At 44.2% G+C, this 27,735-nt stretch overlaps 1 protein-coding gene across 1 annotated transcript in view; it reads right to left on the bottom strand.

Annotated features, from left to right (window-relative positions):
* Positions 1 to 971: 971 nt before the first annotated feature.
* LOC138245536 (protein bicaudal C homolog 1-A-like) overlaps positions 972 to 27,735 on the bottom strand; it is a 275,979-nt gene continuing 249,215 nt past the window's right edge. Inside the window, exons 19-20 of the mRNA XM_069199212.1 lie at positions 14,907 to 15,006; positions 972 to 5,372 (exon numbers count right to left, since the gene is read on the bottom strand). Of these exons, the coding sequence (XP_069055313.1) occupies positions 5,242 to 5,372; positions 14,907 to 15,006 (231 nt within the window). The 3' untranslated portion in view covers positions 972 to 5,241. The remainder of the gene's footprint in view (positions 5,373 to 14,906; positions 15,007 to 27,735) is intronic.

The raw sequence follows: 27,735 nt of genomic DNA on the forward strand, positions 1-27,735 counted from the left end.
GATAGCATGTGTGGCCCAGACTGATCAAAGTACTGTGCTGTCGGATAGTGGTGCTTCTTCTGAGACCTGACCTGGAGATACTCAGACTCACGTCCATGCTCATCTTCATCAGAGGATACTGACTTTTATGCCCAGCTTATGTCAAGAGGAGTGAAAAATCTCTAACACAAGCCATGATTTTCAAACCTTTCTATGTCTGAATCCAAATGCATTGTTGCAGATGAAGACAAGGAATACTTTTATAAATTAAAAGCCTCAGACTTGGTTTAGAAGGTGTGTTCAGATTGTATGAAACGGGAATTATTTGTAATTTTGGCTGATAGCACTAAGAGTTTATATAAGACATGGAGAAATGTCATGCTAGAACAGTTACTTTAAGGATTACCATGTTGGTACACATTGTAAGTCTCCGCGCATCCATGGAAAAGTATATCCAATGTGTTAGGGCCACATTAAAGGGACCTACCTTTAATAGGCTTGTGATAAATGCAGGAAAAGTCTTTCCAGCTTCCAGTAGACATTAGCAAATTAATAAACACATGAATATCATGAACTAGTCTGAGAAGCATTGAAAACCATGACTGGATGCAATATTCGTTGCAAACGTTTGTTTAATATACACATCTTATACACATGTAATTACAGATCACGAAACTTTGCTTATATAAATGTTTTAGAAGTGCACAAGGTTTCAATTATCAAGACAGGGTTACAGAATATGTGCAAGAAATTTGCTGGTAAAAAGCAGCATAACGGTGAAAAGATCCTCTTCTCAGAGATGGAAAAATACTTCTTTTGTACAAACATTTGTGCATAGAAAACAGTTCTTTAGCACATCTATCTACAAAACATATATATCTTTGTGCAATAACTAGTTCTAAGGATTTCTCAAGAAAACACAGTATATATATATATATATATATATATATATATATATATATATATATATATATATATATACTTATGTTCTATTTAAACAACTAGGGAACCATGACTATACAGCGCCCAGATAAGTTAGCACTGCATGCCTGTGACTTAGCTATGCTTATCGTCTACTTTACACAGTATCGGTGTACGGTATACATTTTACCACTCTCATTCGCCTCACCTATAGAAAATAAATGCAGGATGGGATGTTTTCTTATTTACAAGAATACAGTTACAGAAAAGTATTCACTGCTAGGCCACACAGGACCATTCCATCTGTCCTACTGACTTTCATTGAGTTGTGAATCCCATCAGCCTCCAGAACACTCAAGCGCCTTCAAGTTGACAGTGAAAACAAAGGAAAAGGCAAGAAAGAGGGGTCAAAGTGGTGACTCCTATGCATTATGGGATTCGGAGATCTAGAGTTACAAGTAAGTAACTTATCAACCTCCACGCATCGCATGGGACTCAATTTCATAGATGACAGAGGTGTTGCTGCAAATTGACCCTGTCATCTGCGCTGACATTTGTGCAAAATGTAATTTTCACAGCACTTCTGAATAGGTGCAAACGTTTTTGCTCTAGTCGGTTGCTGGAGGGGGAAGGGGGACAAAACTAGACAAGAACCAATGCAAAGCTGTGTAATTGTGCTTGTGGTGTTTGCAGGATTCCACTCTTCGAATGTACTTTCGCACCAATTTCTTGGAGACGAAGAGATGTAGCAGGGAAGGGTTTGGAGCAATGCTTAATTTGTGCTTTTGTTTCCGGTGTGAAGCACAGGCACTTATGTTTTTGAGGGCCGGCACTTATTTTTCTACCTCAAGCATTTCCTGCGAACAAAAGACAAATATGGGAAAGACGGAGGAGGAGAAAAACGAAAAAGCGCCACAAAGAGAGAAAGCAAAAAGCTGCAAGAGTGAGCTGGAGGGGCAGGAGGTGGCTGTAAATGGATTGCGCTGCCCTAGTATTCCGTGTTCGTACATTTAATTGCAGCGCGTGTTTAAGAGCAGGGCTTTGGGCACCGGCTCGTTTTTACTTACAAATTAAGCACTGTTTTGGAGGACTGCAGTGCCAGTCCAAGTATCCACGGTGGTAAAGTACCAGGTTATTGTCGCCAGAGTGTGGTCTGACACAACCCAACACAGCCTAACGTCATCTACCAAAATATCACCCCAATGGAGTGAAGAATGAAACATTTAAGTCCAATGAAACAATATTTTTTAAACAATAATCCGGACACAATATTTAAGTCTAACAATATATCTGTACTCAGTATTCTGACACACAACCTTCATCCCTAAATTCAGGCGATTGGGATTGGGTGCATAGATGTACACGGCGCAGATTTTAATATGGCAAGGTTGTGTTTCTGAAACAAGTAGAAGTGGCTTGCTTTGATCTTAAGGCATAAGAGATATCATGTACATTGCAGTCGTAAATAGTAAAAACGGCAAGTGCGCTATGTTGAGAATTAGGGTAAAGAAATGTTTTGACACAAGGCTCTAATACTTCCTGTGATACTTTTTGTGAAAAAAGCTCTCCCTCCTCCCTTAAATAATTGTCAAATACCTGGGTAAAAATGGGACTGAGGTTGAAATTGTGCTTAACGCCTCATAGGGAGGAAAAGTAAATTAGAGCAAATACAATTTGCATCTTTTGTAGCTCTCCCCAGCCATTCCTCTCTTCCCCATCCCTCTTCTCTCCCGTAATGACACTGGGTGGGTTAAATCCAGAGTGGAATAAACTCCGCTAGCAAATAACTTATCTCTGTTGCACTAAAATATGGTAAGGACCATGTAAAAGCAGCGCGGGACGGGGTTTTGACGTTAATACGTAGTGATATTATCATACTTTTTGGAGGCCAATTATGCGACTTTCTAACAGCCAAAACATGGCACATACCTGATCCCTTTCTTTAAGGGTGTACTGGAGATACCCTAAGGAACGGCCGCAATTATAATAAGTATCGTTATTTAATTTCTGATCTTCCCTATTGCATCACCCATATTTTATGAACGTCTGGTGGCCTCTAATTTAGGGGTCTGTTCCTGCAGAGTGAAACAAATGAAAACTTATATATATATTAATACTGCAAGTTTTCCAGACACCAGGTAGATTCGCGCAAAGGGAAATTAAACCATAGATTTTACAACAAATAAGAGAATCATAGATAAACTTCATAACTTCTTTCTTTTTCCGAAGACCTGCGAGGCGTCTGCCCTGATAGGTGCAATAGTGTCCACTAGGTGGCAGTGAGTAATTAGGATAGATGAGGAAATGTTACAAAAATGACAATACACGTGTACTTTTCTATTCAGAAACAACTCTCAATAGCTCTCGGAAGTCTTGATCAGTGGATAAATAGGGTGTAAACCATGCTGTGTAGTTTACAGAGCACTGTGGCCTGGGAGAGGTTTATGACATATTTGGAATAACCCAAACGAGAAATGTTCCACTGTTATGTTGTGGTTCTTGCATGTAAAGCTGCCTTCTTAAGTGGCACAGTGAACTATACTCTTGCTGCTTCATCTTATGCGGATCAAAAGTTTAAATTAGGACACAGGCGACTCGAACTATCAGCCTCCAGGAATTAGTAAACTGGGTATGAATTCATTGTAAAATAGAAGACACAGATAAACGCGTGCTAACCTGCATTACAAAAAAACAAGTTATTGTAGTAAATTCATGTAAAGTGATGCACAAGAATGCTGCACCAGTTTCCGTTTTTCACACAGTTCCATCATCACTAGTGGATGATATAAAAACGGTGATCTACGATTCTCGAATAAATTACAGCTATAGACCATTTTACACGTTAAATCCACATACCAATGTTGGGAACTACGTAGGAAAGAAGCGTATGCATTCACATTGCATATAGTCTATTTCTATTAGTAAAGTCTAGTACATTCTTTACTGCTCAGCCTAGCTCAGACATTCACAAAAAGTCAAACAGTTCCAAGGCTGGGACAATGCAGAGACTCGGCGGGGAGACAAGTGAGTCGTGCCTCTGGCCGTGCAGGCACTGATGTTGTTGTTGTCACGAGCTTGTTTTTTAAAGTGAAACATTAAAGTTTGAATCAATGGACTGTTCGCAAAACACACTTACAGCAATGTGGTCAGAAACATGATAGTCCAACTTCTTTTCCTAATAGCATGGATTTTGAATATGCAACAAACGCAGACCAGTGTTTCAAAAACATTTTGTTTTTTGATTTTCACAAAATGGTAGTGGTATGCATTATTTTATCAGTGATCTTAGGTGTGGCTTTGTGAATGCCACCAGTAGCCTTCATTCATGCAAAGGCTTCTGGAGATACAACGATAGGGAGTACTAAGACATTGGCTCTGAAAGAAAGCTCTACAAGCAGGAGTGGTGTTTGGATGTTCTATATGTCATCGGCTGTTTACACATACCCGTTACAAAACTACAGTGCCCCCATAGGAGAATGTCCACAAATTGATCAAGGCTCGTGTCAGCTATGTCAGTGGAGAATACTCTTCAGATTCATAGCAGAGGGGGAATTATTTCCTTGTTTCCAATTTGAAGGCGATATTAAGAGGCCTACCGTGAATTGCAGTTGACTGTGCACATCTCACAGTGAAACAACATATTGCATGAGTTTATCGCTGAACATTCTCCCTGGAATTTCATAAGAACAACATTCTGTTCAAAACGAAAGACACAAAAAGAGTCGAACACTTTCTCTGCAAAGACCACTGCAAAATATCAGCGAGGGAAACTTATTAAATCTCCAAAGAGAAGCAAAACAAAGAAAAAGTCAAACGGGAAATATAAAGATCATAGAAATATGCCTTTCTATCTTTCATTTATCCCTCCATTTGTAATCTGGATAGCTGCTAAGTGTCCCTTGACACGTAGGGGTCAGATTTTGTAAGCAATAGAACATTTTCTTCCAAGGATGTGTAGTGTTTTTTATCTTTACAAAAAACGGACTAAAAAAATCAACCATGCAAAATGGTGTTGATTAAAACCTAGTACTAGAGTGATACTGTTGACACTCGGCCAGTAGGCATCTATGCATGTTGAATAAGAGCCCATGCCTTTGCAGCCTGTGCACATGGGTGCTGTTCGTGTGTTGCCTGCGCTAAGGGCCCTTGTACGTGTAGTTTCTGTGCATGAGTACCCGATGCTGTGTTTCACTGTCTGCACGTCGCTGTGTATCTGTGACTCCAAGTGTATACACTATCTCCAAACATGGTGGATTGTCAGTGCTTATTATTTCTCCTGTTATTAAAGTTGAAATTGACATCAACGGAAATGCTTTAGGCTGCAAGGTCACCAGGGCCTCATCACCAGCGGTTACTTTGGGCAGCGTCATCCGAGTGGCATAAACGCGGTAGCCTCCCACTAGCGCCGCCCTCAAGGTAAGAGGCCCGAATCGTTGCAGCTTCCATTGGTTTCCGTTTGTTCTTGCCCATGTCTGAAAAATAAATGAATTTGTAATTCAGTAAATCATAGCTGACTTGTCACATTTTTGATGGTTTTCATCATGGTATGCGTTGCTCTGGTTGATTTTTTCATTAACAAACCTATTTCTGTCAAACGTTCATTTGATAGGTGTGATGTTATTGTGTTTGACCAATGACTTTGTGTTTCACCACTGCGCATATTAGTTGCTTAATGTTCACCAGTAGCACATTATATGTTTTGTTCAGTTTAGCCGCCTATTGGCTTTGACATGGCATTAGCCATTACTTTCTGTATTCAGTTTAGCCGCCTATTGGCTTTGACATTGCATTAGCCATTACATTCTGTATTCAGCTTAGCTGCCTATTGGCTTTGACATGATATTAGACATTACATTTTGTATTTAGCTCAGCTGCCTGTTGGCTTTGACATGATATTAGACATTACATTTGATATTTAGGTTAGCTGACTATTGCCTTTAACGTGGAGTTAGACATTGCAGTTGAGAATCCAAGCTGTATTTTTCCAAGCTATGTTTTTCCACAAGATGAACCAAGCTGTTTTCTTCACACCAGACTAGGCCTGATAAGAGAGAGTACATTTGGTGTTTTCCTTCCTGCTCAGGCTTGGGAAGAGGAGAAGTCTAGGAGATCTGGCCAGTCTCCAAAGGCTTGCGTAGTTTTCCCGAGTCTGAGAGGAGGGGGCACGCTTTTGTAAGGATGACTCGGGGCTTCAGAGATTTAGATTCAAATCTGCTTGACTTCAGGCTGGAACTAGGCACCAGTTGCCAGTCTCCCGTTTGGGTAGATAATCTCCTTCTCGCAGTTGACCGGAGTCATCAACTTGCAGACCCCAGAAAGATGAAGCTGAGTATGTAGGCCCTGCCGCCTTGCTCAAACGGTGATGCATTTAATTTTTTGCTTTGCATTGAATATCTTATATATATAACCTGCTGTGTACATTGCAACTGAGAAGTACTGTGATATATTTTGTTTTCATTGCTGCGACTACTTTTACTCATTTGAACGTGTGCTTGAAAGCTATTAATTTGTCTCTCAAGAACTTGTGGGTGGGGAAGAATTAACAACAATAAAGGTCTTCTTTGAACTCAGAAGTGCATTCCAGAGATGTTCTGTAAGCTCTGATACAAGATAAGTAGGAAGGCAGAACAATAGGTCATACATTTTAGAGACATGGATGTGGGATCCCAGGAAACCGCTTTGAAGATCAGCTTAATGGCTGACACCATATTGCTTCATTTAGTGCCATTTTGTTTTTCCCATTGTGTGTATTTTTACATAACTTGTGCTGTTTTATCACTTCTGACACTTTCAGTATTACTTTAGTGATTGACACTGATAAGAGAGGATTCCCAAATGACTAGCTCAGCATCTAGTTTTCATTTCTGTTTACTTGTCAAGGCCCTTTTTCGTACTTCTCATGAGTAAGTCGTGCATCTATTTTCCAGAGTCTCGGTTTCTGTCATGTGTACTCTCATTTGAAGCAATGTGTGAAGCAATGTATACAAGTCATGCAGGTCGGGCAGGGGTCAGCATTAGATGCGCACTGCTGTACAGGGGACACGTTGTCACTTTGCACAGCAATATTGAGTTTTGTTTGTTTTGCTGAATAAGCGTCTGCAGATTGTAGTAGGCACGTGAATATTTTCGCCTTATTTCTGACAGTCAGAATACGTTACATAACACAATTATGGCACAATATAAATTGATAAGGCAATGATAAAAAAAACAGTTGATTACAGCAGAGTGCAGTTGCAATAACCCAACAGTGCGGTGCTAGCAAAACCTACAAAGGGCACCAGAACAGTGCCGTTGTTAAGCTCCATTTGGCTCTTTCCAGCTGCCTTGAAGAGCTCAAAAGTGAAAAGGAAAGAGGAAAGGAATGGGACAAGTCAGTTTAGGGGGCATGCGTCCTTGTTCTGACTCCCTGGAGAGAAACGTCAGCTGGGCCTGTGCTGCTATCAGCAGGGCATGCCTTGAAGAAGAAAGCATGATCCATCCGGCTTCCATCTTGGAAGGGTAACCCCACTGGAAGAGCTTGAGCCACTCCTTTGTTTTGATGACCTTGTACTTCTTTATCTACATTACTCTGAAGCACACATCTATCTTCAGATCAACCAAACCCATACTAGATGTAAATAATTATCATAACATGGGGATTCAGGCTAAAATAATTATGGCTGCAATCATAGTACTAACAAGAATCTTCTACCTATTAATTAAGATTTGTCCGGTTCCCCTGTGTCAAACCTCGATCACGGATAAAATCGTATAATACTTTGTCAGGTGCCAGACTAGAAAACAAAAGGTTTGCACCTGTTAGACTCAGATAACTAATACTGACCACAAGGAGCATTTGGTTATTCAAATTTGAAAAACGCAATGAAGCTTTCTTCTTGCATTCAATGAATAATTGGTTGCTTGCCTCAAACTACTAACCACTTTAAGACGTCAATATGGCTTGGTTAGGAACAACAGACTGAGTCAATTTTTCTTTAGGAACGCATACAGGGGCCTAAATTAATACCTGAGAGAGTTGAAACAGCAAAAGGGATGCTCTTAGGAACATTGAGAAGACTACATGTTAAAATAAATAAATACAAAAGAAACACATTATTGAGGCTAGTTCACATATCAGTTTGGTGGCTGAATTTCCGCCTTTGCCTCCACCACTAGCCTGCCAGGAGTCAGAAATGGTGGTGGGACTGTTCAGGTGTGGAAGCTGGATGGAGTCTGATGGTGGTGGAGTCTTCCAGTACAGAATTGGTGGTAGTCCTATGCTCCCATGCCTGGTGCTCCCGCCGGAGTGACACCTTGGGGACCCTGTGAATCCCTGTGATACAGGTCTCACCCCCAACACACAGCGGTACTTTGATAATCGTTATGACTACATATTCTCGAATCCAAACTCCCCTAAACAAAAAAGAAAAGCTATGCGGGATTCCTCTTGTTTCAGGGTATGCTTGCCCAAAATTTTACCAAGACTATTCAAAGGGGATATAGGGCGTTTTACTTTCTTTTTGTTCTTTTCAAATGTAACAACATTCTTCTAGGTTGCAATTACTTTGTAAATGTCGATTATGCCTATGATCTGGTTGTTTGTTACTCCAATTAATCGCACTACTCAGGATTTTGTGATTTTGGTATTTGGAAAAAAGTTGCAAAATCTGAACGTTTGTAAAAATCCTGCAAATTTGACAAAAGTGCCACCAAAAATGCTATTTAAAAATAGACTGAGCCTTCTTTTATTGGTTTTATGATGCTGCTGAGGCAATGATATTAGGATGAGCAGTAGGCAACTGAGGCGTTATTTTCCACTGTTACCTTCCTGTTAACACCACTTCTGCAAGTGCTCAGTGCTCCCTCATATGCAAACCACTTGCACGCCGCAAAGTGAGCGTCAGACACTGTGATCTGCAGGTATGTGCATGATCCAGTCTCTTTGCACATGCTCTTTCGTGCACCCTTTCTCCATGTGGCAGCCTGTCTGCTTTGGTGCGCATCCAGAACCTCTCTCCCTGCCCCTGGTCACTTGACTCCTCTCCCTCTATGTCCCCGTGTCTCTCCTGGCCTCCCGGTCCCTGCTGCCACTGGTGTCCTTGTAATCCCCCCAATGTGTACTCCCGCGCCATACTGCTTGTGAGTTCTTTGCTCCCAGCACCAACCCCCATCTCCTGTGTCACTCTCCTTCAGTGACTCATTTGTCCTTCTCCTCTCATAACCAGACTTTACACCCCTCCTCCTCCCATGCCTCCCCTCTTCTCCCCCTACACTCTCTTCTACCCTGTTCACAGCAGAGGGAGTGGAGCGGGGAGAGCAAGGCGTTCAAACTGCTATCTGCTCTCTGTGGCACCAAACAATCTTCTGCTGCTGGCCACTCTGCCAGGCCACAGATTGTGACCTGTTCCGAGGTTCCAACAGTGACAGACCACAGAACGAGTGGGATTTAGTAGCAGTTATATTTTTTGCCCAACCCAGAAATACAGAAAATTTGAGGATTGTGGGCAGCAAATGTTATTTGTTTTGCCGCCAAATTTGTAAACTCAGGCCACAAAATTCTGGATGGTCTGATCTAAAGGTAGATTTCGCAGGATGTGATCACAAAACAGCGCCTGATGTTTTACGTCCAGGGAATTAACTAGACTTAAGCTGCACCCTTTTCAACTCCTTCTCAATGTGTTTTGCTTTTCAAAAAACCTTTTTCTGACAAATGCAAATTGAGGTATGGGATGTCTTAGTACGAAATCTACAATTTTCCGGTACAAATAACATTATTTTATTCAAATGCCACATCTTACAAAATTAAATATATAATTGGATTTATGCGTCTATAGTGAATATCCTATCCCATTTCTCATAATAGACTTGTGACTCAACTGTCAACATTTTCTTGAAGAGAAAATGCTGAATCTTTTGAAGGGATTTAAGAAAAATAGCAATCATTCTTTTTGAACTGTTGAAACCACGTTGGGCTTGAGGTCAAGAGGTTACTAAAAAACATTTATCTTTCACACTTTGGGATTTTCCACCAAGTCAAGGTCAATTCCATGTTCCCATTATCTACACAGCTTTTCATATGTAACCTATGCACACGTGAATGTGAATGTTTGGTGTACAAAATTTCTGTACCTTGACATATTATTAATTTCCCCATTGCTCATAGTACAGTTGTTTTGAGATACAGATACAACCCTTCAATATAAAGTATAGGAATATCCTGGCATACTACAATTATGGACAAAAAACCAAGGCACAAAACATCGAAAAGTAAGTGCCCAGAGGGAAGTATAGATTTATTATTTTTCACCCCACATCTATATACTTTGACGGTGCAAGTATTTATTGCCAACGTACATAAAGGTGGAGTTAGGGATAAAAAATCTATACATTCTTTCCTGTCAGTATTTTTTCACTCAGTGGTCCACATGTAAAAAATTAAGGAATTCTGTTTCTTACCAAATCACAATTTCTAATGTACAAAAATGTACACGTTTTAAATAGTGATTCTTAATGGATTGCAAATTGACCTGCCTCCTGAAGTTAAAGAGGTAGATCGCCGTTTGTAACCCATGAGGAATTGCCGCCATCAAAGGAATGGTGGCCTGCTGGAGTCAGCATCATTGTTTGTAAATAAAGCTAAATCATTTTTTCAATGCAGCACACTTACTTTAAAAAGAAAAATAGGATGTCCATGAGACCACTGCCTGCTCTTGAAAAATATTTTGTTAACAACATCAATGGGGAAAGGGTCCCATGAAGACCTCTTCCTACTTGCGAACGCTTATCACCTTCTTTGAGGTGTCGGTAAAAAAATTAATGTTTTACAACCGAAATTTGGTAGCAAAATATTCATAAATATTACTGTGATTCGGTCTTTGGAAAGGACACCCTAAACACGCCCCTTCCAAATACCGAATCGATAAGCCAAATTGCGTTTCAGCAACAAGTTATCGAATCGCAGTTTGCTGAATGTACATTAGAAATTGCTATTTTGCAGCAGTAAAATGGCTAATTCTCCAAATTGTCCCGTTTCTGACTGCAAAATGTTTTGTACATATGCCCTAACATTTTCTCAACAGTAGTAGTGTCCAACAATATCATGGACTCACTGTTCAGAAGCAACATTTAGTAAAACATTATCCAATTTTTGGACACATTCTTCGCAATTACTTTGATTTTGTTTAATTCATTGATGCACTTAACCCCACCCATCATGTTAGGTCCACAATATGTAAGTTAAGTATTCCCTTAAGTGTCACAATTGCAATTCAATGCAATTTGGGAATTCCCATGAAAATTAGTCTTTTGGGAGGGTACAAAGGATTCCAAAGCATGAAACTGAAAACTTCCTTGGCACATCTCTACTTTTTTTTCCTGATGATAGCTTTAAGAACAAGTACAACTTGCCACAACCTTGTTAACAGCACCACTGCCCTGCTGGCCTCCTGAATTAATAATCCAGATGAGTATTTTTTTAACAAAAAGCAGAAGTTATCAGACATCTATCTTTACACCCTACCAGAAGGTAAAGAGCATCCACCAAGCACTTGGGTTTGTCATTAATGTCAAGACATTGGTGGTAATTATGACCCTGACAGTCACCAGACCGCCAGGGTCATGGTGGCGGTCGGACCTCCGCGGTTGTGGCTGTCCGACTGCCACATTATGACCATGGCAGAGCTGCCACGGTCCAACCGCCGACACCGCCAGACTGCCACCAGCCTGCAGCCTGGCAGTCCCGGTGGTTGTAATCTGCCTGGGCAGCGTTGCCCTGAGGATTATGAGTCCCCATCTGCCAGCCTTTCCATGATGGTTTAAACCGCCATGGAAAGGCTGGTGGGATGGGGAACTCAGGGGGCCCTTGGGGGCTGCTGCACTGCCCATGCACTTGACATGGGCAGTGCAGGGGCCCCCAGTGGAATGCACGATGGGTGCTGCTGCACCCGCTGCACCTCCACATTGCCACCAGCTGCAATGTTAAGGCCCTGTTCCCCGCTGGGCTGGTGGGCAGAAACACTGTTTATGCCTGCCGGCCCAGCAGAGAACTCAAAATAGGGCTGGCGAGGGTTCAGGCCGCCCGTGTGGCCTGCGGTGACATGACAGTGGCAGGCGGCAGTCTTAATGAGGAACATTGTCTGTGAGAAATAGGAATATTGCTTTTAGTTCTAAATATATAAGTACAACATCTGTGTAAGAAAGTGTGCTATCAAAACTTCGAACTAGAGCTGGTAAAAGGTATGTTTTAAATATGGCAATGACTTTAGGGACCAAATTACCTGATAGTGATAAGTGGACATGAGCAAAATCATTTTTTCAAAAATATGCACTTGTAGGTTTCATCTGCACTCTGCAATCAATTGACAGTTCCCATGTTCAGACACTATGTTGGCCACGTATTTGAAAAGCGGCACTTTTTGTATGGCTATGTGTTTATCAGAGCCCTAGGAAATGGGAAGAATTGTGGCAGTAGGCTATAAGAAGGTTGTAACTTGTAATGAGAATGCATTGTACAGCTCTCAAGAAGAGAATTGGCAGAGGCTACTGAATAAGTCAAGACTGCTGTTGATCAGTTTTTTAATGGGATCTTTACAAGTGCAAGTTGATTCATTAATACTTATATCATTCTTTGGAAGTTCGAAAACAATGCAGAATCAGAAGCGTTTTGACCTGACGTTACTCACTTATAAGGCGAAGGCCTCTCAGTGGTTGTCTGCTAACGCACAAGCATTAAATGAGTGAGGATATGAAAGGATACTGTTTGACAACTTCAAGGTCAGAGAGCAAACTACCTTTTTCATCGCAAGCATCTTACATTGTCTTTTCTTTGTTCATAAACATTTGAGAAACACAAAGCCATGAACGGTACTCATAAAAAGGGCAAAAGTCCAGTGTGGATGTCACTGCAGAAATGGTGTGGACTCGTGCTGATCCACAAAACTCAGAATCCTCCACATTCATCTGGTCTGTGGGCCTGAGGAACAGGGAAGTGGTTAGAGGATATTCTGGAACTGTCACCAAAATACAAAACCCTGCTACAGTGCTCTTTAAGATAGCCGTCGAGAAAATCGTCAGCACTGAAACCGCCCTCCTCACTGCCACAGATGACATCAGAAGCCACCTCGACAATGGAGAAACATCAGCCCTCATCCTCCTAGACCCATCAGCCGCCTTTGACACCGTCTGTCACCACACCCTAAAATCCCACCTCCACGCAGCAGGAATCCAGGACCAGGCCCTCGAATGGACCGCATCCTTCCTCGCCGGCAGAACCCCTCGCCCTCGCCTCCATCCCCTGCATCCGGCGCATATCTTCCGGCGGCAGATCATTCTCGTACTTCGCCGCCAAGACCTGGAACACCCTCCCGTCAGATCTACGACAGACCCAGGACCTTCTTTCCTTCAGAAAACTCCTCAAGACTTGGCTCTTCGAGCAGTAGCAGCACCCCCACCCCCACCCCAGCGCCTTGAAACCCTCACGGGTATGTAGCACGCTTTACAAATTGATTGATTGATTGATTGATTGAACCGCAGTATCTGTAACAGTGGGCCCCAGAAATCCAACAGGATCACAAACTAAACCCCTGTGCGATTAAGTGTTTCCACACCAATTTCCGCAATCTATAATCCAGGCTTGTTGTCCAGTACAAGGTATGATCAGGTGAATTTGCTACCGTGAGCCAATGTTGAAATATATTTGCCACTGTTAAAATATGTAGGATTACTGCGCCCAGAAGTCCTGGGTGTGGTAATCCTGCACCACCTGTCATTCCAGATCAGGCTGGTAACTCCTGTTAACAGCAGGATCAATAATACTAGACCACACATACTAAGGGTCTAAAAGTCTAGCATAACCGCATACTGTTTTAAAAGTGAACACTAGTAATTGCACATACTACAAATGTGGATATACTCTTAAATACCTACATTGTATCACTGAAATAATAAATCAATCTGAGGTCTGGTTATGGTCATCCTAGATTTTAAAGTAATATTTCAGAATGCTCCATAATTTTTAACTATATGTGAAATCTGGTCCCAACAGTTTTCTTTTTTTTGTGGGTTTCCAAGAAGGACAATACAAACAGAGTATTCAGCTTTACGGGCATATAATACTGCAGCCCATTAATACATGACTGGAGGGAACAAAGGCATTAAGAATAACAGCAGAGGCAGTTACCAAAGCATAACATTCGAGGGCTGAGCAGGCTCAAGAAGCTAAGGAGCAAAGACAGTAGGAGCAAACAAGGTGACTAGGCCTATGGGACAATTGGTCATAACAATAGTGAAGTGAGACTAGTCATGGGGGTCGGTGTCAATGGTCAAGGTCCCAACTGTTTTTGATCCATTCATCAAACTCTTTAGAAAACACTTTACATGTTCAACCATCCGATTACTCCACCAGTGGTGCAAATGGCCAACATTTTAGGAATTCACAAACACTTCTTCGAACACTTCTAACTATCATAAAGTTTGTGATTCCCACAGGTAAGCAGATGTGAAACCATTTTTACATATGGAGACCTAGTATTTGTACATTTCAGCATGCAAAAATGTAAGTCAAAAGTGTATTTGGAAGTGTCAACAGGTTTTTTGTTTCTTCATGGGTAATATGTGCCACCCCCCTTGCTGAAACCCCTTTCCCAACATTCAGGTCAATTGTGGATGTGTTCTTCCCCTATTTACACCCTGAAAATAGACAGGACTAAATGGGCAAACATTTTTAAGGTGGAAACAGAGAGGTGTGCATGTTTGACTTTGTTCACAATGTTTTACAGGTGGACCCACCCAGGAAATCGCATAAACCCTGAAATATAACTCATTCTGATCACAGAGAAATTTGATCAGACTGGTAGGACATACTTTCATAATAAAATGTCTTGTCCCAGGTTAAGAATCCCCAATTCCTTCATGTTTATCCCATGCAAATCAATGTATGTGAATACCAAAGTAGAATTTTAGACCGTAAATAGACCATAAATATTTCTATTTACAAAATACTCATGAAAGTATTAATGAAGAATCCTAACCTGTTATGGCCATAAGCATTTTCCTTCTTGCACCAAATGTCGAGATTCCAAGTTCTCTCAAATCCTCATCGCTTAATGTTAGGAAAGTTTGAAAATCAATCTGTGGAAGAATCACAGTGGTTGGTAAATTTGTTGCTATTTCAATCCATCCAAAACTTTGAAGTAACCACACACACAGTGTGGCAGGACCGTGATCAACACAACAAAGCATAAAACCATAGCTCTCATCATTGCAATTGACAATGTGTTCTTTAGTGTTCATTCCAACAAGGTTTTTAGAACAGTCTGCTTTTATCAAGAATGACAAGACAAGTACAGCTACAAATAATCATTATGTAATTAAGTACCAATCACAACTGGGCCACAAATCCTATTTTGTGGACAAACGTAGATAATTGCTCCAGTGATTTGCAGCAGCCCTGGCACAAATCACAGGTGCCAATTGTGCACTGTGCAGCTGCTCCATTTGTACATACAGCAATGAGGAACAGCATGCATGATATGCCTGTTATTCCCAGGTCCTACTCAACTGTTCATTTGCAAATTTGTGAGCTCCACAGTAACTCAGATTTGTGGCGGCGACCCCATCTTACTCAATTGCTCAAAGATAAACAAGCTATCACCAACCAAGTGCCTTGCAATGACAATGGCAATAAATAATACAGCTTTGCAACCTCTTCCCCCAATCACTGCATTTCTGTTTTTAACAGTTGGGACACATTGAAATTCATTTGCGTGAAGACTGTTGTCACAAGCAGAAATGTTATGTTGTACTAAATTGATAATAATCACATATGGTGGAGTGTTTTGTCAACAAATGGGAGTTGTCTGATCAATCCTTTACTTCCAATGTGGAAAGTTATGGAACAATTTGAAAACTAAATTTCTAAAATTAAAGATTTGGGGAAATGATTCGGCAATACATTTATATTTACAATTACAGAAACCTTTTTAATGTTACTGCCATTAGAAGGATACATACACACCATTGTTGCACAGAAGTAAAAATAGCCTAAATGATTCAAATCATAACAAGCATTAAGGTGTAAAAGGGTGCATATAGAAATGAGGAATGGAGCATGGGTGATGTAGGAAGTTGGCTCTGTATGTACTATTTCAAAGTAAGAAATAGCATGCTCAGAGTCCAAGGGTTCCCCTTAGAGGTAAGATAGTGGCAAAAAGAGATAATTCTAATGCTCTATCTTGTGGTAGTGTGGTCGAGCAGTAGGCTTATCAGAAGGTAGTGTTAAGTATTTGTTGTACACACACAGGCAATAAATGAGGAACACACACTCAAAGACAATTCCAAGCCAATAGGTTTTTGTATAGAAAAATATATTTTCTTAGTTTATTTTAAGAAACACAGGTTCAAGATTTACAATCAATACTTCAAATGAAAGGTACTTCACTTAGGTATCATGGGAACTTTGAATCAGCAAAATAGCATGTACAGTTTTGGCATAAATGGCAATAAGCTATTTTAAAACTAGACACAGTGCAAATTTCAACAGTTCCTGGGGGAGGTGTTTGTTAGTTTTGCAGGTAAGTAAACCAACTACAGGGTTCAAAGTTGGGTCCAAGGTAGCCCACCGTTGGGGGTTCAGGGCAACCCCAAAGTTACCACACCAGCAGCTCAGGGCCGGTCAGGTGCAGAGGTCAAAGTGGTTCCCAAAACACAAAGGCTTCAAAGGAGAAGGGGGTGCCCCGGTTCCAGTCTGCCAGCAGGTAGGTACCCGCGACTTCGGAGGGAAGACCAGGGGGGTTTTGTAGAGCACTGGGGGGACACAAGTCAGCACAAAAAGTACACCCTCAGCGGCACAGGGGCGGCCGGGTGCAGAGTGCAAACAGGCGTCGGGTTTGCAATGGAGTTCAATGGGAGACCCAGGGGTCTCCTCAGCGAAGCAGGCATGCAAGGGGGGGGGCTCCTCGGGGTAGCCACCACCTGGGCAAGGGAGAGGGCCACCTGGGGGTCGCTTCTGCACTGGAGGTCGGATCCTTCAGGTCCTGGGGGCTGCGGGTGCAGTGCCTTTACCAGGCGTTGGGTTCTTAGAAGCAGGCAGTCTCGGTCAGGGGGAGCCTCTGGATTCCCTCTGCAGGCATCGCTGGGGGGGGCTCAGGGGGGTCAACTCTGGCTACTCACAGGGTCGCAGTTGCCGGGGAGTCCTCCCTGTAGTGTTGGTTCTCCGCAGGTCGAGCCGGGGCGTCGGGTGCAGAGTGGAAAGTCTCACGCTTCCGGCAGGAAACGTTCAGTCCTTTAAAGTTTGTTTCTTTGTTGCAAAGTTGTTTCTTCTTTGCAGCAGAGGCGCTGTCCTCAGGAGTTTTTGGTCCTTTTAGATGCAGGGTAGTCCTCTGAGGCTTCAGAGGTCGCTAGACCCTGGGGAACACGTCGCTGTTGCAGTTTTTCTTGAAGTGGGGAGACAGGCCGGTAGGGCTGGGGCCAAAGCAGTTGGTGTCTCCGTCTTCTCTGCAGGGCTTTCAGGTCAGCAGTCCTTCTTCGTCTTCAGGTTGCAGGAATCTATCTTGCTAGGTTCTGGGAGCCCCTAAATACTCAATTTAGGGGTGTGTTTAGGTCTAGGGGATTAGTAGCCAATGGCTACTTGCCCTGAGGGTGGCTACACCCTCTTTGTGCCTCCTCCCTGAGGGGAGGAGGGCACATCCCCAATCCTATTGGGGGAATCCTCCATCTGCAAGATGGAAGATTTCTAAAAGTCAGAGTCACCTCAGCTCAGGACACCTTAGGGGCTGTCCTGACTGGCCAGTGACTCCTCCTTGTTTTTCTCATTATCTCCTCCGGCCTTGCCGCCAAAAATGGGGCCGTGGCCGGAGGGGGCGGGCATCTCCACTAGCTGGAGTGCCCTGGGGTGCTGTAACAAAGGGGTTGAGCCTTTGAGGCTCACCACCAGTTGTTACAGTTCCTGCAGGGGGAGGTGAGAAGCACCTCCACCCAGTACAGGCTTTGTTACTAGCCACAGAGTAACAAAGGCACTCTCCCCGTGTGGCCAGCAACATGTCTGGTGTGTGGCAGGCTGGCAAAACTAGTCAGCCCACACTGGAAGTCGGGTATGTTTTCATGGGGCATCTCTAAGATGCCCTCTGGGGTGTATTTCACAATAAAATGTACACTGGCATCAGTGTGCATTTATTGTGCTGAGAAGTTTGATACCAAACTTCCCAGTTTTCAGTGTTGCCGTGGAGTTCGTGTATGACAGACTCCCAGACCATATACTCTTATGGCTACCCTGCACTTATAATGTCTAAGGTTTTGCTTAGACACTGTAGGGGCATAGTGCTCATGCACCTATGCCCTCACCTATGGTATAGTGCACCCTGCATTAGGGCTGTAAGGCCTGCTAGAGGGATGACTTACCTATGCCATAGGCAGTGTGAGGTTGGCATGGCACCCTGAGGGGAGTGCCATGTCGACTTAGTCATTTTCTCCCCACCAGGACACACAAGCTGGCAAGCAGTGTGTCTGTGCTGAGTGAGGGGTCCCCAGGGTGGCATAAGACATACTGCAGCCCTTAGAGACCTTCCCTGGCATCAGGGCCCTTGGTACCAGGGGTACCAGTTACAAGGGACTTACCTGGTTGCCAGGGTGTGCCAATTGTGAAAACAAAGGTACATTTTTTGGGAAAGAACACTGGTGCTGGGGCCTGGTTAGCAGGCCTCAGCACACTTTCAAATCATAACTTGGCATCAGCAAAGGCAAAAAGTCAGGGGGTAACCATGCCAAGGAGGCATTTACTTACACCCCCCCCCCCCAAACGAAAGAGGATGAGACTAACCTGTCCCATTAGAGTCTTCATTTTCTAAGTGGAAGAACCTGGAAAGGCCATCTGCATTGGCATGGGCAGTCCCAGGTCTGTGTTCCACTATAAAGTCCATTCCCTGTAGAGAGATGGACCATCTCAACAGTTTTGGATTTTCACCTTTCATTTGCATCAACCATCTGAGAGGTCTGTGGTCAGTTTGAACTACAAAGTGAGTACCAAAGAGGTATGGTCTCAGCTTCTTCAGGGACCAAACCACAGCAAAGGCCTCCCTCTCAATGGCACTCCATCGCTGCTCCCTGGGGAGTAACCTTCTGCTAATGAAAGCAACAGGCTGGTCAAGGCCATCCTCATTTGTTTGGGACAAAACTGCCCCTATCCCATGTTCAGCGGCATCAGTCTGCACAATGAACTGCTTGGAGTAATCTGGAGCTTTTAGAACTGGTGCTGTGCACATAGCTTGTTTCAGGGTGTCAAAGGCCTGTTGGCATTCTACAGTCCAGTTTACCTTCTTGGGCATTTTCTTGGAGGTGAGTTCTGTGAGGGGTGTCACTATTGATCCATATCCCATCACAAACCTCCTGTAGTACCCAGTCAAGCCAAGGAATGCCCTGACTTGAGTCTGGGTTTTTGGAGCTACCCAGTCCAGAATGGTCTGGATCTTGGGCTGGAGTGGCTGAACTTGGCCTCCACCTACAAGGTGTCCCAAGTAAACCACAGTTCCCTGCCCTATCTGGCATTTGGATGCCTTGATAGAGAGGCCTGCTGCTTGCAGGGCCTTCAAAACCTTCTTCAGGTGGACCAGGTGATCCTGCCAGTTGGAGTTAAAGACAGCAATATTGTCAAGATAAGCTGCACTAAAGGACTCCAAGCCAGCAAGGACTTGATTCACCAACCTTTGGAAGGTGGCAGGGGCATTCTTTAAACCAAAGGGCATAACAGTAAACTGATAGTGCCCATCAGGTGTGGAGAATGCTGTCTTTTCTTTTGCTCCTGGTGCCATTTTGATTTGCCGGTACCCTGCTGTCAAGTCAAAGGTACTTAAGTATCTGGCAGCACCTAGTTTGTCAATTAATTCATCTGCCCTTGGAATGGGATGGGCATCTGTCTTGGTGACAGAATTAAGTCCTCTGTAGTCCACACAAAACCTCATCCCTCTCTTTCCATCTTTGGTGTGAGGTTTGGGGACTAAGACCACTGGGCTAGCCCAGGGGCTGTCAGAGTTCTCAATGACTCCCAATTCCAGCATCTTGTGGACTTCCACTTTGATGCTTTCCTTAACTTGGTCAGACTGTCTGAAAATTTTGTTTTTGACAGGCATGCTGTCTTTGTGTCCACATCATGGGTACACAGGTGTGTCTGACCAGGGGTTAGGGAAAATAGCTCAGCAAAATGTTGTAGGACCTTCTTACAGTCAGATTGCTGTTGGCCAGAGAGGGTGTCTGAATAGATCACTCCCTCTACTGAGCCATCTTTAGGGTCTGTGGAGAGGAGGTCAGGGAGAGGTTCACTCTCAGCTTCCTGGTCCTCATCTGTTACCATCAACAGATTCACATCTGCCCTGTCATGAAAGAGTTTGAGGCGGTTCACATGGATCACCCTTTTGGGAGTCCTGCTAGTGCCTAGGTCTACCAGGTAGGTGACCTGACTCTTTCTTTCTAGCACTGGGTGAGGGCCACTCCATCTGTCCTGAAGTGCCCTGGGAGCCACAGGCTCCAGAACCCAGACTTTCTGCCCTGGCTGAAACTCAACCATAGCAGCCTTTTGGTCATACCACATCTTCTGGAGTTGTTGGCTGGCCTCAAGGTTTTTGCTAGCCTTTTCCATGTACTCTGCCATCCTGGAACGTAGGCCTAGTACATAGTCCACTATATCTTGGGTAGGCTTGTGAAGAGGTCTCTCCCAGCCTTCTTTTACAGAAGCTAGTGGTCCCCTTACAGGATGGCCAAACAGAAGTTCAAAGGGGGAAAACCATACTCCCTTCTGAGGCACCTCTCTGTATGTGAAAAGCAGACATGGCAAGAGGACATCCCATCTCCTTTTGAGCTTTTCAGGGAGCCCAATGATCATGCCTTTCAATTTCTTGTTAAATCTTTCTACAAGGCCATTGGTTTGTGGATGGTATGGTGTGGTGAATTTGTAAGTCACCCCACACTCATTACACATATGTTTCAGGTATGCTGACATGAAGTTGGTACCACTGTCAGACACTACCTCCTTAGGAAATCCCACTCTGGTAAAGATACCAATGAGTGCTTTGGCTGCTGCAGGGGCAGTAGTGGACCTAAGGGGAATTGCTTCAGGGTACCTAGTAGCATGATCCACTACCACTAGGATATACTGGTTTCCTGAGGCTGTGGGAGGTTCAAGTGGACCCACTATGTCCACACCCACTCTTTCAAAGGGGAACCCACCACTGGAAGTGGAATGAGTGGGGGCCTTTGGGTGTCCACCTGTCTTACCACTGGCTTGACAGGTAGCACAGGAGACACAAAACTCCTTTACCTTCTGGGACATGTTGGGCCAATAGAAATGGTTAACTAACCTTTCCCAAGTCTTGGTTTGTCCCAAATGCCCAGCAAGTGGAATGTCATGAGCTAAGGTTAGAATGAACTCCCTAAACTCCTGAGGCACTACCACTCTCCTAGTGGCACCAGGTTTCGGATCTCTTGCCTCCGTGTAGAGGAGTCCATCTCCCCAATAGACTCTATGTGTTCCAATGATTTTTCCTTTGGTCTCTTCAGCAGCTTGCTGTCTAAGGCCTTCAAGAGAGAGAGGGACAAGTTTCTTGCCCCTTACACAACTGTTCCCTTGTGGGTCCCCCAGGCCCTAAGAGTTCAACCTGATAAGGTTCCAACTCCATGGGCTCAGTTCCCTCAGAGGGCAGAACTTCTTCCTGGGAAGAGAGGTTCTCTTTCTCTTGTTGTGTTGAAGCTGGTTCCCCAGTCTTCTTTCCTTTTCTCTTGGAGGGTTGGGCCCTTTTTCCAGGCTCCAACACCACTTTTCCACCCTGAGCCTTGCACTGTGCCCTTGTCTTGACACACACCAGTTCAGGGATATCCAGCATGGCTGCATGGGTTTTGAGTTCTACCTCAGCCCATGCTGAGGACTCCAGGTCATTTCCAAGCAAAGAGTCTACAGGGATATTTGAGGAGACCACCACCTGTTTCAGGCCATTGACCCCTCCCCACTCTAAAGTTACCATAGCCATGGGATGTACTTTAGTCTGATTGTCAGCGTTGGCGACTGGATAAGTTTGTCCAGCCAGGTATTGACCAGGGGAAACCAGTTTCTCTGTCACCATGGTGAAGCTGGCACCTGTATCCCTCAGGCCTTCTACACTAGTCCCATTAATTAAGAGTTGCTGCCTGTATTTTTGCATATTAGGGGGCCAGGCAGCCAGTGTGGCTAAGTCCACCCCACCTGGAGACTGGCTATTCCAGTGCTAGCTGGAGTAGAGTTTGAAGTGGAACCTTTCTTGGGACAGGCCTTATCTCCAGTTTGGCGTCCCTGCTGATTACAGCTACGACACCAGGCCTTTTTGGGATCAAAGTTTTTACCCTTGTACCCAAAATTGGATTGTGAAGAGGCTTTGGACCCTCCCTCCTGAGCAGGTTTTTGGGGCACTGTAGAAGATTCTTTACTTTTTCCCTTGGATGTCTCAACACTCTTCCCCTGGGGTGTCTTTGTGACCCCTTTCTTTTGGTCACCCCCTGTGGAAGTCTTGGTCACCCTAGTCTTGACCCAATGGTCCGCCTTCTTTTCCAATTCTTGGGGAGTAATTGGTCCTAGGTCTACCAGATGCTGATGCAGTTTATCATTGAAACAATTACTTAACAGGTGTTCTTTCAAAAATAAATTGTACAGCCCATCATAATCATTTACACCACTGCCATGAATCCAATCATCCAGTGTTTTGACTGAGAAGTCAACAAAATCAACCCAGGTCTGGCTCGAGGATTTTGGAGCCCCCTGAACCTAATCCTGTACTCCTCAGTTGAGAATCCAAAGCCCTCAATCAGGGTAGCCTTCATGAGGTCATAGGTTTCTGCATCTTTTCCAGAGAGTGTGAGGAGTCTATCCCTACACTTTCCAGTGAACATTTCCCAAAGGAGAGCACCCCAGTTCGATCTGTTTAGTTTTCTGGTTGCACAAGCCCTCTCAAAAGCTGTGAAACACTTGGTGATGTCATCACCCTCTTCATATTTAGTTACAATCCCTTTAGGGATTTTCAACATGTCAGGAGAATCTCTGACCCTAATTATGTTGCTGCCACCATTGATGGGACCTAAGCCCATCTCTTGTCTTTCCCTTTCTATGGCTAGGAGCTGTCTCTCCAAAGCCAATCTTTTGGCCATCCTGGCTAACAGGAGGTCATCTTCATTGAGGCTGCCCTCAATGCTTGCAGAGCTGTTGGACTCTCCTGTGAGAGAAGCAACATCTCTGACTATCACTTGTGGAGGCAGGGTTTGAGAAACCCTGGGCTCCCTATCTAGGACTGGAGGTGGGAAATCCTGTGAGGCCATCATCAGCGGGGTTGTTTTTAGCAAACTCTGCCAAAAGCTCCTGGAGCTGTACTTTGGTAGGGTTTGACCAGTCTTTATCTTTTTGATTTTGCAGAGAGACCTTAACTCTGACATCCTAAGATGCAGGTAAGGAGTGAGGTTGAGTTCCATCACTATCTCTTCTGCAGCAGACATTTTGTTTCTAAAAGTTGGAATACTTTTTAAGAATCTAAAAGTATCTCTAGAACTTAAATCAAACTTTTATAAAACTTTTAAACTCTAAAAGAAATGCTAACAGGGACTAACACAAGGCCCTAGCAGGACTTTTAAAAATTTAGAAAAATAGCTCAAATTTCAAAAATCAGTTTCTAATGACAATTTTGGGAATTTAGTTGTGTGATCAGGTATTGGCTGAGTAGTCCAGCAAATGCAAAGTCTTGTACTCCACCGATGATCCACCAATGTAGGAAGTTGGCTCTGTATGTACTATTTCAAAGTAAGAAATAGCATGCACAGAGTCCAAGGGTTCCCCTTAGAGGTAAGATAGTGGCAAAAAGAGATCATTCTAATGCTCTATTTTGTGGTAGTGTGGTCAAGCAGTAGGCTTATCAGAGGGTAGTGTTAAGCATTTGTTGTACACACACAGGCAATAAATGAGGCACACACACTCAAAGAAACACACCCTCAAAGACAATTCCAGGCCAATAGGTTTTTGTATAGAAAAATATATGTTCTTAGTTTATTTTAAGAACCACAGGTTCAAGAATTGCAATCAATACTTCAAATGAAAGGTACTTCACTTAGGTATCATAGGAACTTTGAATCAGCAAAATAGCATGTACAGTTTTGGCAAAAATGGCAATAAGCTAATTTAAAACTAGACAGTGCAAATTTCAACAGTTCCTGGGGGAGGTAAGTGTTTGTTAGCTTTGCAGGTAAGTAAACCACCTACAGGGTTCAACATTGGGTCCAAGGTAGCCCACCGTTGGGGGTTCAGGGCAACCCCAAAGTTACCACACCAGCAGCTCAGGGCCGGTCAGTTGCAGAGGTCAAAGTGATGCCCAAAACACATAGGCTTCAATGGAGAAGGGGGTGTGCCCCGGTTCCAGTCTGCCAGCAGGCAGGTACCCGCGACTTCGGAGGGCAGACCAGGGGGGTTTTGTACGGCACTGGGGGGGACACAAGTCAGCACAAAAAGTACATCCTCAGCGGCACAGGGCGGCCTGGTGCAGAGTGCAAACAGGAGTCAGGTTAGCAATGGAGTTCAATGGGAGACCCAGGGGTCTCTTCAGCGAAGCAGGCAGGCAAGGGGGGGTTCCTCGGGGTAGCCACCACCTGGGCAAAGGAGAGGGCCACCTGGGGGTCGCTTCTGCACTGGAGGTCGGATCCTTCAGGTCCTGGGGGCTGCGGGTGCAGTGCCTTTACCAGGAGTCAGGTTCTTAGAAGCAGGCAGTCTCAGTCAGGGGGAGCCTCTGGATTCCCTCTGCAGGCGTCGCTGGGGGGGATCAGGGGGGTCAACTCTGGCTACTCACAGGGTCGCAGTCGCCGGGGAGTCCTCCCTGTAGTGTTGGTTCTCCGCAGGTCGAGCCGGGGGCGTTGGGTGCAGAGTGGAAAGTCTCACGCTTCCGGCGGGAAACGTGCAGTCCTTAAAGTTTGTTTCTTTGTTGCAAAGTTGTTTCTTCTTTAGAGCAGAGCCGCTGTCCTCAGGAGTTCTTGGTCCTTTTAGATGCAGGGTAGTCCTCTGAGGCTTCAGAGGTCGCTGGACCCTGGGGGACACGTCGCTGTTGCAGTTTTTCTTGAAGTAGGGAGACAGGCCAGTAGGGCTGGGGCCAAAGCAGTTGGTGTCTCCGTCTTCTCTGCAGGGCTTCAGGTCAGCAGTCCTTCTTCGTCTTCAGGTTGCAGGAATCTATCTTGCTTGGTTCTGGGGGGCCCTAAATACTCAATTTAGGGGTGTATTTAGGTCTGGGGGGTTAGTAGCCAATGGCTACTAGCCCTGAGGGTGGCTACACCCTCTTTGTGCCTCCTCCCTGAGGGGAGGAGGGCCCATCCCTAATCCTATTGGGGTAATCCTCCATCTGCAAGATGGAGGATTTCTAAAAGTCAGAGTCACCTCAGCTCAGGACACCTTAGGGTTTGTCCTGACTGGCCAGTGACTCCTCCTTGTTTTATTCATTATCTCCTCCGACCTTGCTGCCAAAAGTGGGGCCGTGGCCGGAGGGGGCGGGCATCTCCATTAGCTGGGATGCCCTGTGGCGCTGTAACAAATGGGGTGAGCCTTTGAGGCTCACCGCCAGGTGTTACAGTTCCTGCAGGGGGAGGTGAGAAGCACCTCCACCCAGTACAGGCTTTGTTCCTGGCCACAGAGTGACAAAGGCACTCTCCCCATGTGGCCAGCAACATGTCTGGTGTGTGGCAGGCTGGTAAAACTAGTCAGCCCACAGTGGAAGTCGGGTATGTTTTCAGGGGGCATCTCTAAGATGCCCTCTGGGTGTATTTCACAATAAAATGTACACTGGCATCAGTGTGCATTTATTGTGCTGAGAAGTTTGATACCAAACTTCCCAGTTTTCAGTGTAGCCATTATGGTGCTGTGGAGTTCGTGTTTGACAGACTCCCAGACCATATACCCTTATGGCTACCCTGCACTTACAATGTCTAAGGTTTTGCTTAGACACTGTAGAGGCATAGTGCTCATGCACCTATGCCCTCACCTATGGTATAGTGCACCCTGCCTTAGGGCTGTAAGGCCTGCTAGAGGTGTGCCTTATCTATGCCATAGGCAGTGTGAGGTTGGCATTCCACCCTGAGGGGAGTGCCATGTCGACTTAGTCATTTTCTCCCCACCAGCACACACAAGCTGGCAAGCAGTGCGTCTGTGCTGAGTGAGGGGTCCCCAGGGTGGCATAAGACATGCTGCAGCCCTTAGAGACCTTCCCTGGCATCAGGGCCCTTGGTACCAGGGGTACCAGTTACAAGGGACTTACCTGGATGCCAGGGTGTTCCAATTGTGGAGGCAAAGGTACAGTTTTCGGGAAAGAACGCTGGTGCTGGGGCCTGGTTAGCAGGCCTCAGCACACTTTCAAATTGTAACTTGGCATCAGCAAAGGCAAAAAGTCAGGGGGTAACCATGCCAAGGAGGTATTTCCTTACACCTATTCTCTGCAAGAGGATTCAAAAAGACACTCGTATCTAATTTACATGATTGCCTTGTTAAATCATCTTGATAAGAATATTAGTTTCTGGAGGAGTAACCTGTCTGCCAAACTCTAAATCAGGTTCTGAGTGCCTGCTTGGCACAAGCATATGACTGTGAACAATTCCGCTTCTGATGTGGTCTGAAAAAGGGTTTAGAGCAGCATTCGGTACCACAAAACAAAATGGGATTTCAATTATGTTTCTTTTCTAAGGTCCGGCACTACTCTCTATTTTTAATTGCCTTTTAATGTCCCATATTTGGGGAGTTGCAGGGACTGCTCATGGCTTCCTTTAAAATGCGCTGGTATAGCATTTGATTGATCATTGGTGTCATTCTTGGCACTGCCTCCGGAGTAAGATAATATTGAGTTGTTTGCAGATAAATTGCATCTGGTTTCACCTTTATTTTGACTGGCTGTGCACATTTTGTTAGTCTAGTTTTTGTGCCTTTAAAATCCCATACTTCCTCCACTAAATCAGGAGTCAAATCATAAATGAGTGATTTTATTTTAAAGTCAGAACTTTTGTATTGCATCTCAATCGTTCAAAATGTCTCTTACTAACAAGTTACATGGAATTGTTTGACATTTTATGAAATCATGTGTGTCTTTAATAGGGCCAATTTTTCAGATGTATTTTCAGAAACCTTATTAGTAATATGTTGGTTTGATATGCCCTTAACTTGAATTTACTTTCCCAAAAAGGGTAGGTTTGGAATATCCATCTGATGAACAATGGAATAGGAAGCACTTGTACAATTAAAATAATACTGGGTGGCCATTCACATCACCTCTGGTCTATGTCTAGGACAGCACCAAGCATGCAATATTCCTCCCTTGTCAGGCACTATCATTGTGATTGGTTAGGGCTAAGTTCAGTGGGACTTTAAAAAGCAGTGAAAAACTGGGGAAAACCGTCATCAGTTATTAAAATATTCTGCTAAAATCTAGGACCTTACCGAAAATGAAATCCTTTTTTTGCATGTTTTACTTTATCAGGGGCTTGTGGTATTTTTGCATTGCGTGGTTTCCCTGGGAACAACAACTCCAAAAAAGATATTCAGATCCCTCAAAGCATTTTTAGAACAGTTGCAATCCTTTCTACTTCGTCATACCATTTCCCTGGCTCTTTTCTGAGCTTGGGGAGGCTTTTATGAATGATAGGAGATCAGATCGACTACAAAGCACATGCACATACACTCCTCCATGTATTTATCTCAAAAGGAATTCAGTAGTTACCTTAGTCTCTGGCTTACTCACACTAGTCTCTTTAAGAGCTTCACCTGTTAACATGTTCTTTTTCACTTTAGCCCCTTCTTTCCTTGCCCATCGACCATTGAATTTCTTTAGATCTCTCTAA

The sequence above is a fragment of the Pleurodeles waltl genome, chromosome 7 (assembly GCF_031143425.1).
Source record: "Pleurodeles waltl isolate 20211129_DDA chromosome 7, aPleWal1.hap1.20221129, whole genome shotgun sequence".
NCBI classification, from domain to species: Eukaryota; Metazoa; Chordata; class Amphibia; order Caudata; family Salamandridae; genus Pleurodeles; species Pleurodeles waltl.